Source organism: Engystomops pustulosus, chromosome 6, assembly GCF_040894005.1.
Source record: "Engystomops pustulosus chromosome 6, aEngPut4.maternal, whole genome shotgun sequence".
NCBI lineage: Eukaryota > Metazoa > Chordata > Amphibia > Anura > Leptodactylidae > Engystomops > Engystomops pustulosus.
Window position 1 is genome coordinate 136229010 of NC_092416.1, and position 14731 is coordinate 136243740.

Below are 14731 nucleotides of genomic sequence, written 5' to 3' on the forward strand. Positions count from 1 at the left end.
AAAGTGACATAGTGCATGATTAAAACCTGTGGTTCCGCCCATCGGCATTCAGACCTGCCCCACGTCTCCTGAGTTTTCATTCATAAAATGTGTTTTGTTTATGAAACTGCCAGTGGCCATGTGTCTTGGGTCCACGTGATACCGGAAGTGGGTGTGTGGAGGCACCGGAAGTTGTGTGCATCACCACGCGCGCAGGCGTGTGGGACATATATCAATAGCGGTGGCCATCTTGGAATCTGGCAGCCCATTTACACCCATAGTACATATGATGAAAGGAGGTAAGTATAAAGAATACTGTAATTGAGGCGCACGCGAACAAGGTGGACAAAATCTGGGGGTCCTAGACTGTATAAGACCCTCAGTATGTCTAGTATCGCCCAATCGTCACCGGTCCATCATTCGACAGACCTATGTACGTATGGGATCAGGTACTATGCACCTAAAACGTGTTGTTGCCCCGAGGGATAATAATCCCACCTCCAAATGACATCTGATGTGTATATTGGGGTGACAATAGCAGAACATGGGACTCATGTAGGAGACGTGAATAAAGTTGGTCCGTCCGATGGGGGTTATTAGTGTGCAGTTGTCTTGATATCTAAAAAGATAGAAATGTATGGATTAGTTGGATACATAGAGAAGGGGGATTCTCCCCATATATACTGTACATCACATGAAGAAACAGAAGAAATATCAGGACAAGCAAAACGACTAGCAGTACCCAGCGCTCTACCATAACATGAAGAAAGACATGTATTAAATGATACTTGTGAGATTATATTCAATATTAAGACCATATGGTTGTAATGTATTTAAATGATGTATCCATTGGAGTTCACGTTTCCTAAGTAATAGTGTTCTGTCTCCCCCTCGTCTCAAGGGGGGGATGTGATCAATGAGGACAAACCTCAGTTGGGATTCCGTGTGGCCCTTTTCAAAGAAATGTCGACTGACAGGTAAATCCTGTCTTTTCTTTCTGATGGTATATTTGTGATGTGTAATTCTCGTTTTGAAATCATTCGTCGTTTCTCCAATGTATTTAAGATCACATGGACATGATAACATGTAAATTACATAATCACTGTTGCATGTAAGATAGTGACGTATCCTGTATGTAGTGCCATTATGTGAGAACGTTTCACCCTTGTGCATTAATGCACAGTTGATACAGCCTCTGCATGGGAAACTACCCGTACGAGTATTACCCAACATTCCTCTTTGTCGGGACATTTTTAAAGGACCTACATCGGATTTCACCACTCTGTCCCCAATGTTCTTAGCCCGTCTGTACGAAAAAAGAGGAGGGTTTTTAAATTCTGGGACTCCCGTGGTTTCCTTGGTTAGCACTTTCCAATGTTTTTTTATTATGTTGGATATTGCGTTGCTTTTGTCGGAGAATGAAGACACAAAGGGGATTCTGTCTGTTTTACGTGCTTTGTTTTTAGGTTGGAGTAAAGCACTTCTGTCATGTGTATCTGTCACATTGATGTTCCTCTTAATAATTTTTTTGGGGTAACCTCGATCCAAAAATTTTTGTGTCATTATGGTCTTATTGGTTTCATAGGCCTGTTCATTACTAGAAATTCTTTTTACTCTGAGAAACTGGCTCAGTGGGAGTGATTCAAGCATATGTCTTGGATGTGCGCTGTCGTACCTCAATAAGGTGTTTCTGTCTGTAGGTTTTGTGAATAAATCCGTGTGTATTGCGTGATTTTCAAGTTGCACAGTAACATCCAGAAACTGTAGAGAATGAGAAGAATGCACAACAGTAAACTTTATATCCTCGTCAATAGTATTAAGGAATACATGGAACTGTTCAAGTTCCTGGATAGTACCCGACCATAGTAGGAAGATATCGTCTATGTATCGCCACCACTCCCTGGCATGTTGGAAGTGGTGGGACACATAGACAAAATCCTCCTCAAGCATTGCCATCATAATGTTGGCATAATTGGGGGCCATATTCGCCCCCATTGCTACACCCTTTAGTTGAGTATAAAACTCGTTGCCAAACAAAAAATAATTATTGAATAACACCACCTTTAACAAATCAATGATCAATGAAATAGTTTGTGGAGAATACTCCGTGAATTGTAAACATTTCTCCACAGCTTTTATACCCCGAGAGTGATCTATCGAGGTATATAGAGATACGACATCGAATGACACCAGTAATAATTGATCCTCTTGTGTGATTTTAATATTTTGTAATTTGCTCAAAAAATCGGATGTGTCACGGACATAAGACTTGATTTTCTGAACTGACTCCCCCAAAATAGCATCCAAAAGAATGGCTATATGTGAAAATATGGAATTGCGTCCAGAGACTATAGGTCTACCGGGTGGATTTTGTAAACTTTTATGTATTTTTGGGAGGATATATATCACGGGTGTGATGGGGTGTGGAACAATCAAGTATTTGTGCATGTTCTCGGTGATAAGTCCTGCAGATAATGCAGTATCCAAAATGTTTTTAATTTTACGAGCAATAGTAAATTTAGGATCGCCTGATATGTATCTGTACACTGATGTGTCGCTAAGTTGTCTGCGGATCTCTGTGAGATATGCTGAGGTGTCCATGATGACGACAGCTCCGCGTTTGTCGGCTTGCTTGATAGTGATGTCGCCATCATGGACCAATGTTTTTAAAGCATCTATTTCGGCGGATGTCATGTTGGCATGTGTTAACCTGGTGTCTGTGGTTAAAGATTTGACATCATGTTGTACTGCTTCACAAAAGGTGGTGATGGCAGGTGCATCAATGTTTGGGGTAAACTGACTTTTGTTGTACAGCCCAAATTGTTTGGGATCCAGTGCCCTCTCAGTACTGAGTTTAAGTATAGGGTTATTGTGGAACCAATACTTAAGTTTGATGTTACGGAAAAACCTACATAAATCCTGTTCGACCTCGAACCAATCGGTTTGTGCACATGGTGAAAATGATAGACCTTTTTGTAAAACAGACATTTCATGTACAGTAAGGGTACGAGAGGAAATATTTACCACTATTGTCTTTGGCTCTTGTTGACAGTCCTTTGCGGTTGATTGCGGTTTTTCATGGTTCTTACTTTTCCTCCTTCTGTGCCAATGTTGTCCGCCCCGCCGGGATCTTTTATGTTGTCCGGATCCTGTTCTAAAAAAGAGTCACCTTTGTTTGTGTCAGGAATATCTGGATTATTGTCCATATGGGTAGTGTTTCTCGTGGAGGCGCCTTTCTTTTTTCTTGTCATTTCCTTCTTGGAAGTGGTAGTTGTATTGGTTTGCCAGGTATAGATCTTACCAGACTTGTAATCTTCCTCGTCTCTCGACCATTTGGATCTCTTAATGAGTTCCTGTTCAGACTTAAGGCGTGTCAACCTTTCAGAGATGGTGTCCATGAAGGTTTTTAACTCCGTGGGATTGAGGGCATCCCGTAGTGTTGTTTCTAGATTGGTGGATGTGACTTGTAATTTTTTAATTTCTTGTTGTAAGGATTCAATATTCAATAGCATCAAGTCCATGGAAAATTTGTTGGCGATATGCATAAATTTAGCGCAGAAGCTGGAGTCTTGAGAAAAAAGGTTCGGGTGCACATTTGATCTCATCCCTCTTGGAATTCTTTTGTTTTTCACATATTCGCATAACGTGATCTTATGTAGTTGTAAGGATGTGACTCTTTTGCAAATAAATTCATATTTACGTTTCATTTCTTCTGTGGTGGGAACGTTGAGAAAAGCTGCATCGCCCTGGGCGTCCTGTAGTATCCGCTCCTGATCTTCATCGGTGTAGGTAAAGGTGTGGAATAAATCACCCGGTGTAGCTTCCATGACGAAAAAGGTAAAACGAAATTGAAAAAAAGAGATGGAGTGCAAGTCTTCGGTGCCAGTTAGGTAGAAAAATGCAAAGTCCAAAGCAGCACAAGCCGGTAAACGATAATTGGTGCAATAGCCGTTGATCCCTTGGCACGGGTCCTTAATATGCGTAGTGAAGAGGCAGCACTCAGTAGGTTGTGGAAAGATGGTGAACTTTTATTCCATCACATAGCGACGTTTCGGTGCTAAAGCTGCACCTTTTTCAAGCATGATAACAGTGAGACAGCTCCAACTATTTAAGGACCAACAGCCATGCTGATTGGTCAGTGATTGTGTGAAACAATAATTGATATAACATACCAAATTGATACAATAGTACAATATCACAATGTACATTTCATTATTAAAGTGCAATAGTGTTTATACAACATAATAAATAATATAAGTGGTACAAAAGTGACATAGTGCATGATTAAAACCTGTGGTTCCGCCCATCGGCATTCAGACCTGCCCCACGTCTCCTGAGTTTTCATTCATAAAATGTGTTTTGTTTATGAAACTGCCAGTGGCCATGTGTCTTGGGTCCACGTGATACCGGAAGTGGGTGTGTGGAGGCACCGGAAGTTGTGTGCATCACCACGCGCGCAGGCGTGTGGGACATATATCAATAGCGGTGGCCATCTTGGAATCTGGCAGCCCATTTACACCCATAGTACATATGATGAAAGGAGGTAAGTATAAAGAATACTGTAATTGAGGCGCACGCGAACAAGGTGGACAAAATCTGGGGGTCCTAGACTGTATAAGACCCTCAGTATGTCTAGTATCGCCCAATCGTCACCGGTCCATCATTCGACAGACCTATGTACGTATGGGATCAGGTACTATGCACCTAAAACGTGTTGTTGCCCCGAGGGATAATAATCCCACCTCCAAATGACATCTGATGTGTATATTGGGGTGACAATAGCAGAACATGGGACTCATGTAGGAGACGTGAATAAAGTTGGTCCGTCCGATGGGGGTTATTAGTGTGGGGGAGACGTGGGGCAGGTCTGAATGCCGATGGGCGGAACCACAGGTTTTAATCATGCACTATGTCACTTTTGTACCACTTATATTATTTATTATGTTGTATAAACACTATTGCACTTTAATAATGAAATGTACATTGTGATATTGTACTATTGTATCAATTTGGTATGTTATATCAATTATTGTTTCACACAATCACTGACCAATCAGCATGGCTGTTGGTCCTTAAATAGTTGGAGCTGTCTCACTGTTATCATGCTTGAAAAAGGTGCAGCTTTAGCACCGAAACGTCGCTATGTGATGGAATAAAAGTTCACCATCTTTCCACAACCTACTGAGTGCTGCCTCTTCACTACGCATATCTATCTATCTATCTATCTTTTAATCTATTTCTTCATTGATAGACCTTTTATGTCTCTTTTATGCTGGGACTTAGTGCATATGAGGCAATTAATCCTACTACATATACATTAAATAATACTTTATAAGTATTGTATACTTGTTACAGATTTAGCATCAAAGGCCTTTGGGTATCACCCTTGTTGCACAGTCCAAGCATCACAATTATGGAGTGAGTGATTGGACCCCAAAAGGACAATTCATTTCCATTTTTCTGATACTTTACCAACTTTTCTCTCTTCAATTTTACGTATAGCCAAGCAACATGGCCTGATGATGCAAGAAGGATTCATGATGTACCTGCTGTCAGCTGAAGGTGACATCTTTAACCAGAAACATAGGAAAGTTTATCAGGACATGAACCAGCCACTTAGCCACTACTTCATATCCTGCTCCCACAACACCTACCTGACCAACCATCAGCTTGTTGGAGCAAGTAGCACCGAGTCCTATATAAGGTAAGACAAATCTTCACCCTCCATACCTACTTCCCTTATTCCACCCCAACATAGTATAATTATAATAATAATACAGCTTTATTTATATAACGCCATCATATTCTGCAGCGTTGTACAGATCATGGGGTACATATACAAATACAAACAAGACATTACAGAGTAATAACATAATCAGATGAAACAACAGCATTGAGGACCTCGGATCACAAAAGCTTAGAGTCTATGAAGATGAAGGGGTGACACAGAGGTGACTTGTAAAGGGTCCAGGCATTCTTTAACGGAGAAAATAATGATATAAATAATTTTGTCCTTAGTGCCCACAGCTCCATGTCACACTGTGACCCCCTTGTACTTGGGCCTCTCTGTTATTGTGCTCCCACAGCTGTTTTCCTTCATACTGTGCGTTCCAGCTACTCCACTTCATACTGTTCCCCCTCTCCCAGTCGCTCCTCTTCATACAATTCTCCAAACAGCTCCCCTCCATAATTTGCCCCCCAGCAGTTCCATTTCATACTGTGCAACCTCCCCAGCAGCTCTGCTTCATATTGCCCCTCCACAGGATAGACCAATAGACTTGATGTCTTGGGACATTCCTCCTGCCACCTAGGACGTTGGGACAGAGACCTAAGCCACACCTTTAATCCTAACCTTACTCCAAACCCACAACGTATAATTCCCTCTTAGTGCTCCTAATTTGCACATAACATTGTCACATTGTGACCCCTTGTATTCACCCCCCCCCCATATTGTGTCCTGCAGCAGCTCCCCTTCATACTGTGCCTCCTACCCCAACAGCTCCCCTTCATACTGAGTCCCCTATGCCAGCAAAACAAAATCATACTGTGCTCCCCAGCAGCTCCTCTTCATACTGTGAAGCCTCTCTGGAAGCTCCCTATCATACTATACCACCAGCAGCTCCCCTTCATACTGTGAAGGCTCCTCAAACTGTTCCTATTCACTCTATTACTGCTGCCCCTTCCAGCGCTCCCCTTCATACATTGCCCCCACCAGCTCTCCTTCATACTGTGCCCCCCAGCTGCTCCCCTTCATAATGTGCCCCCCAGAATATCCCCTTTATAATGTGCCCTCTCCCCCAGCTACTTCTCTTCATACTGTTGCCCCTTCCAGCAGATCCACTTGACACTGTGCATACCCCAGCAGCTCCCCTTCATACAGTGCCGGAAATCCAGAACAGTCCTACTGGGACAGAACAGTCCTATCGGGGATGTTTGGGAGGTATGATGAAACTGTTCTAAAGGAACGACTGCCCCTGGTCTTCCAGAAAATCAGTTCATGCGCAGGGCTATGCAATCCACAGCTGTTTGCATGCGGCCATGAGAAATGGGTATATTTGCTACCCTCTGAAAAAAACAGCTAACAAACAGACCTAAAACAAGCTTGTGTGCATGTAGTCTGCGACCTCTGTTTGCATTTATGTGCTCTGAATAAAGAATTGATTTTCACCAATGCATATCACATTGTGCCGGAGGAATTCCTTTTCTTCTGTAGCCATAGAGTTTTGCCCCAAACATTAGGTCATAAACTTAATAATGAGGACACAAAGATTCATAGTATATAGTAGAAGGAACACATCTGATAGGTCCTTAGACAGATCTCAGAATATGGTGCCCCAAAAATATGGCAACCAAAACCAATGGGGATCACCTATAGCATAAACGTAACATATTTTCTACTAGGCAACAAATGCCCTAATGAAATTTTAAATGAAAATTGGATTATTGTGAAATGTATTGATGCAAAAAAAATCATCACTCCACAGCTCAAAATAACTGTTGTGTCAAGGGTTAAAAGGCCTATATATTATAAGAATGTTTCACATATCAATTTACAAATCCACTGTCCTTATCTGAATGGCTGCTGTTAGGGATAATTGAAGACCATGAGGTATGTGAAATTCACGAGACTTCTGCTGGATATGGAATTACTATATAAGCGTAGGTCAAAATGTCCCAATGTATTTGATCCCCTGCTAGCCAATCAGACTGCATATCGATTCCTACTGTTCTTATATTGATTTATTGCCCTACTATGAGCCTCTAATGAGGCTCATCTTTTGCCTCTGTGTGACATTAACCTTCCCTAAATGTTAAGCAGCTGGATCCTGTGTTGCAGGAAGTCTCCGGGGGAGCAGTATGCTTCTGATGTCTCTAGAGTTAGCAGGCATGTCACGTAATGTGAGGAAGTTATATGTCCACCTCTTTAATCTCTAATCCATTGTGGGCAGATTATCCCCCTCTAGTGAAATCTCCATGCAAATTCTATACATACCCCACCATGAAGTTTACATTGCAACCACAGAAAACATAAAATATTATGTTGGCTAAAGAAAGATGCCTGGAAATAACCAACCTGTCAAAGTTGGTCACTCAACAAGTAAATTGTGAAGCTTTTCGCAACAGCACAATTCATTCCCAAATTTTCTTTGATATACAGGCAGTCCCCGGGTTACATACAAGATAGGGTCTGTAGGTTTGTTCTTAAGTTGAATTTGTATGTAAGTCGGAACTGTATACTTTATAATTGTAGCCCCAGCCAGAATTTTTTGGGTCTCTGTCAAAATTGTATTTTAAAAATGTTGGATTGTCATAAGAAGCAGGATTAACACTAAAGCTTCATTGTAGACATCATTTATAACTGTTATAGCTGTTTATTGTAGCCTATGACTAAAGTACAGTAAATTACCAAAATCCAGAGGTCCGTTTGTAACTAGGGGTCGTCTGTAAGTCAGGTGTTCTTAAGTAGGGGACCGCCTGTATATGATTTCCCCAGCGCCACGCAGTGGATATGTGAACAAAGAAGTTGTCCCCCTTTTCCGATATTTAGTCTGCAATAATGGACATGTCTTCCACTTACTAGTTATGAGCAATAGTAGTGCTGAGGGAGCAAGATGGTACTTACTATATTTATTAACTGCATGGTATCACAGTATTAGTATTTCCTATAAGATTTTTATGTTGAATCAACTTTATTGAACATTGAACATAAAGGACAAACCTCCTATAAGATTTTTAGATATAAGATACTTTGGTAAATGATAAGATGGTTGCAAATGCCGCATTACACATATATCTGATATAAGGGTTCGTATGAAAAGGATGAAATGTTTCAGTCTGTGAGTATCTCCGTGAAGACTAAATGAGGACCTCAACACTGCGCTTGTAGTTTACTTCTTGACGTTTACGTCCATCTGTAGGGCATTTATGGAGGGCTGCCGCTGTGTAGAACTGGACTGCTGGGAAGGAACAGCCGGAGAACCTGTGATATACCATGGCCATACGCTTACCTCCAAGATACTGTTTAAGGATGTCATTTCCACCATAAAGCATTATGCATTCAAAGTAAGGCCCAATTCAATATCCATGTGCGTTTTGTATCTGTGAAAATGTCTGTTTTTCTTGCCTATGTCCTATTTGTGTTTTCTGTGGTTTTCCATCTGTGGGTCATCTTTCCATTTTAGCCCAATCCACACAAAAAGGTCTCATGACTGCACATTGCTTATGCACTTGCATTATTTCTAATAGGGGACACTTACCACCAGTGGCAGGTAACAGTCGCCACTCTTGCCAGAGGCTTTATTTTATTTATCAGGCGTGAAATTGTAGAAGTTTTACAAGATTGTAAAATTTTGTGGTTTGTGCACTGAGCCAATTCTGGACCGTGATAAAAGGAAATTGACAATCGACATCCATTTTGAATCTGGGAGGGAGATTTATCAGGGGTGTTTTAGAGTAAAACTTTTCTTGTTGCTCATGGCAACCAATCAGAACTCGATTTTCATTTTCCCACAGCAGTATCTATAAAAGAAGTTAGTGGGTCAGTGAAACAAAACACACACAAAGAGGTAACCTAAGACTACAAGTATAAAAAGGCTCTAATTTTTCCCTCCAAAAACAGCTCTTGTCTTTGTCGATTATTTGGTGTTGCCTTTTAGTTCTATCCACTGGAATGGGATTTTGCTGCAATACTAAGTTGATCCAAAGTAAATACATAGTTATCAGATTTAATGTTCCATTGGAGAATGACAAAGATTTTCTGATCTAGGAGAACCATGGCCCCACAGACCCCCTGCCCCCTTTTTTTCTTTAACTTAAATTTTAGGGGTTAATTAGAAGGTTTTCTGTGGCCTGTGTTGTTCTCCTCCCCCACACATTTCTTATTTTCCCAAGGTGGTACAGTCGACTTTACCTGCCTTACCTTACCTGGAACATTCCGAGTCTCTGGGCAGATATTTGCCGGATTAGCAGCTGTCAATCACATGCAGGCTCCTGAAGGGTATATAAAGGGCTGTGCTATTTTCAAGCTTCCCGAAGGGGATATGCAGGTGAAGAGCCATGGAAGATCTTATCCGGGAGTTGCTGCAGATGGCCGGGCAGGCAGCGGAAAAGCGATCCTGAGAAATTGCCTGGAGAGAAGCCAGGATGAAACCGCACCTTTTGGAGGCTACCCATCAAAAAAAGGAGAGGAATGCATTGAATGCATTAAAAAAAAACAGATGTCTTGTCTGTGCTGCTCAATCACTCCTCAGTTCTCAGCCCCCAGCTTTCTGCTCCTGTACAACTCCTCCCTCCTGCTCCTTCACTCACACAGGGACAGAGCTCACTGCCTGGTGAACTGACATCAATGGGGGAAGGATGAGTTATACAGGAAACACATCTTTGCAATGCAGGTGTAATGGGCTTATTTCCTTTAACTTAATTTCGCATAGGTCCTTTCTCAGTAAACAGGTGCCTAATTCCAAAATATTCCCAGAATGGGAGTGTTTTGTGCATGACGGAACATAATGCAAGTGTGAAGTTAATTGCTTCCTTTAGAACTGGTATGGAGGGAGAGACATTGGGGCTTAAAGAATATTGGTGAATGGTCTACTGTTATATACCATATGTTAGACTTTGACATCAATTGGATAGTGGGACATAATTTCTTTTGGGAGATTGCTGAAGGAAGACCTTACACAGAATATTTATCATAAGTTACTAATTGTCAGGAGCGTAGATAGGTGAAGAGATCTGGGGCACGTGCGCCCCGGATCTTACGCCGGGTCTTTTGGTCAGAGCCCCGAATGTCCCTGTCTCCTGTCCATTGACTTTCTCCACTATCATCTCTATTTGAGTTTGGCGGGGGGGGGGGGGGGGGGGGGGGGGGAGGGTGGAGACTATTATTGAATGTGTGGGGGGCTATCAGTGAGTTGATGACTTTTACTGTGGGGACTATTAGTACATTTAGGGGGCTATTAGAGAGAGTGTGGGGCTAATAGCAAGTGTGTAGGGCTAATACCGAGTGTGGGAGGGCTATTACAAAATACAGTGGCTATTAGTGATGGGGTTATTACTGAATGTGTGGTGGGCTAATAGTGTGGATGGCTGTTACTTAGGGTGGGGGGGCTAATACAAAATGTGGGGGCCATTAGTGATGGGGCTATTACTGAATGTATGGGGTTATAACTGAGTGGGAAGGGTGTATTAGTGAGTTTCATGGACTAATACTAAGTTTGAGGGCTATTACTGAATGTGGGGCCTTTTACTAAATGTGGGGGCTATTAGTGAATGTGAGGGGATTAAAAGTGAGTATGGAGAGGCTATTGGTGATTGTGGGGGCTAATAATGAATTTGGGGCATTTTACTAACTGTGGGGGCTATTAGTGAATGTTAGGGGAGTTAAAAGTGAGTATGGAGGGGCTATTGGTGAGTGCGGGGGCTAATAATGAATTTGGGGCATTTTACTAAATGTGGGGGCTATTCGTGAATTTGGATTTATTTAGAATTTATTAGATATTTTGAATATGTATTCCTTATTGAAACAAATTGTACATTTATTCTAATGTAACCCTTGGTGAACACTGCAGACTTAATTTATCCAGGGTGGGCTTGTGCTGCCATGGAAGTAGCTGAAGGGCTAATACTGACAGGGCACCAGTGCATTACTAAGAACTTATTATAGTACCTTGAATAAACTTCCAGGTATGTTCTTTTCTTACTTTTAGGAACCACATCACATGCTGCTTTGTAAAATGCCATGTGATATGATGCTTTAAGTAATGTTGACTTATGTAATCGAATTATATAGCGCCTTCAAGGCATTGTGTAATATTTTAGTTATGCCACCACACTAGAGTACAGCATCACTACTAATACAGTACAATGCGGACGTACTAGTTACTTATTGAGTTATATCCTATTCCTCATTTGTTAGGTTTACATACCTGTCTGTCAGGTAAAAACCACAGATACAATAAAAGTGAGCGTTCATCTGTGGCAAGGTCTCTTTGGTACCAACCCAGTTCCCCCAAGGACAGAAGTTTTATAGTAGGGTCATTTTCTTTTATTTAATTAGCCTGTTGAAGTCTGCAAAGGAAAATGACAGGGATAAAGCAATGTAAAAATGCATTATGACCAGTGTACTGTACAGGCAGTCCCCGGGTTACATACAAGATAGGTTCTGTACGTTTGTTCTTAAGTTGAATTTGTATGTAAGTCGGAACTGTATATTTTATAATTGTAACCCCAATCAAAGTTTTTTTTTGTCTATGTGACAATTGGATTTTAAAAATGTTGGGTTGTCATAAGAACCAGGATTAACACTAAAGATTGATTGCAGACACCACTGATAACTGTTATAACTGTTTATAGTAGCCTAAGGCTAAAGTACAGTAAATTACCAAAATCCAGTGGTCCGTTTGTAACTAGGGGTCGTCTGTAAGTCGGGTCAGGTGCCAGGATCAAATCCTGTGAAAGCTTATGAAACACATATTGGCCTTATCTGTGCTGCTGTGCCAGAGATGTGACATGACTATATGTTATTGTCTGTTTTCCCAAGGATCAATGTGCAAAAAATTGGTTCATGTAGTGTGTTTATTTTTAATACTACATGTATATATATTTTTTGTGACAGTATTCGCCATATCCAGTCATCTTATCCATTGAGAATCACTGTGGGTTGGAGCAGCAAGTGACTATGGCTTATCACCTACAGACCATCCTCGGAGATATGTTGCTAACAGAACCAGTGAAGAATACTGATCCATCTAAATTGCCATCTCCAGAGGTAAATCATTACTATATTCTATAATTTCCATATTCATTTCTAAGATTTTCTCAATTGCAGGGATGTGGAAGTTGCTCTTTTGATATACGGTAAGTCATCCTTTCTGTTAGGATAACTGTGTGCATTATCATCCACAAACAGCCAACCTGATGTTTTCGGCCCATCAGTGTGTGAACAATACTTATGCCCCCTACTGGTGTTGTCAAGCTAACGCCTCTGCCCATTACACTTTTCCATTATGTTTTGAATCGCATTGGGAAAAATGCTTAATCGCAGGTATAAACACTTTCTTAGTAGCAGCATGTGTGTGGTGTGTGACAGTATTAGTCACCACTATTAATGTTAAAAGACAAAACACAAGTTGCTAATTGCATAACACAGAAGTGTTTGATGTGTTTTGCCCAATGCATTTGAATTGTAAATGCATCATCAGAATGAGCCCTTTATCTGCATTCCCATGGTGGAAATAAATTAGGTTTATGAACACAGTTCACAGTGGGAAGAAGTTTCTCTCAATTGCATCTTTGTTTACACTTTGTTTACACGATTGGGAATGTAAACTACATATTTTTATTGTGCGCATCCTATTGTCAGAAACTCCTCCCCACTGTGCTTGAATTGTATTCCTATTTGTAATTCAAGTACAGTGTGTAAACCTGTAAACGCTCCCACTAACTCTAAGCCAAGTAAACAACAGCCTAACTAACCGTAAAGCGTAACTGTAAAGTTATAATGATTTTACCAAATTATTTAATGTGATTCCCCCTTTGGAAAGAAAAGGACAAGCAGCACATTGTAGGCATTTTTGTGTTTGTTTTCAAAGTTATGGCAATCTCTGTTGTGAAAGTGTTTGACAAAAATCTTTCTCACCAGAGGTGAAGTGGGCAGAGACTAATGTCTGTCTGTCTATGCCCTCAAACTGAGGCCAGTTAGCTTGCTCACAGATCCCATGATGCCTTGGGTTCTCTCTCAAAGTAATTTAGCATTAAATAAATTTAGTTTCCCACAAGTAAATCTACCTAACACAGCACAGTGTACATACTGGATGTATATGGTGACAATCCTGGCAGCTTCCATCACATGGAGGAGCAGGCAACATGTAATAAGTGGAAGAAATCATAGGTAAACAGTGCACAATGTGCCGATGACAGGGAAGACAAGGTGGTGGAGGGGAGCAGCATGAGGTGCAGAGAGAGACAGAGGAATTTCTGTAGAATCACAGACTGGAATGGATGGGTTTATAGGAAACAGGGGAGATCTTGTACCTCACTATTCTGTGCAGAAGACATCTGTATCCACAGTTCTGAACACATCCAGCTCTGCTACATACACAGAGAGCTCTGTTACTTGACATCCTCCTCTCTGAGCTGGGATCAGCAGCCCCTCCTAGGAGTCCGTAGAGTTTGTTTATATTACGGACTCCAGGGCTGGTCAGCACAGGGAGAGGAAGCAGCCATTGCAGCACTCAGATAAACGGAGGACTATAGCAAAGAAACTGATGGATTTAGATAACAAAGATAATAGGCATCCCAAGACCAACTGATTTGTGAAAAAAAAGTACTCTTTAAGCTACTGACATACTAACACATACAGTGCCCTCCATATCTGAGCTCATGGGTAATGCAAGCATTTAATGTAAATCTGAAAACTCACACATGACATCTTTGATCAGAGGAACTCTCTTTCTTCTTCTATCTGGAGAATATATGTCAGCTTCATCTAGCCATAACTTGGCTAGTGTTTTGTTGTTCCACTAGAGATCACACTTATGCCCCACTGTAGCCAACAGTCACAGCGCCTGCCCCTAGTAGCCACTAGTCACAGCGCCTGCACTGCAGTAGCCAGTAGTCATATTGCCTGCCCTCACTGTAGCCACTAGTCACAGCACCTGCCACTATAGCCACTAGTCACAGAACCTTCCCCCAGTAGCCAGTAGTGACAGTGCCTGCCCCCAGTAGCCAATGGTCACACGCCCCAGTAGTCACA

At 41.5% G+C, this 14731-nt stretch overlaps 1 protein-coding gene across 3 annotated transcripts in view; it reads left to right on the top strand.

Moving 5' to 3' along the window:
- PLCD3 (phospholipase C delta 3) overlaps nucleotides 1-14731 on the top strand; it is an 85395-nt gene that overhangs the window by 60283 nt on the left and 10381 nt on the right. For all 3 annotated transcript variants that reach the window (XM_072111206.1, XM_072111205.1, XM_072111207.1), the window contains 3 exons: nucleotides 5482-5683; nucleotides 8898-9042; nucleotides 12593-12745. In XM_072111206.1, coding sequence (XP_071967307.1) covers nucleotides 5482-5683; nucleotides 8898-9042; nucleotides 12593-12745 — 500 coding nt within the window. The remainder of the gene's footprint in view (nucleotides 1-5481; nucleotides 5684-8897; nucleotides 9043-12592; nucleotides 12746-14731) is intronic.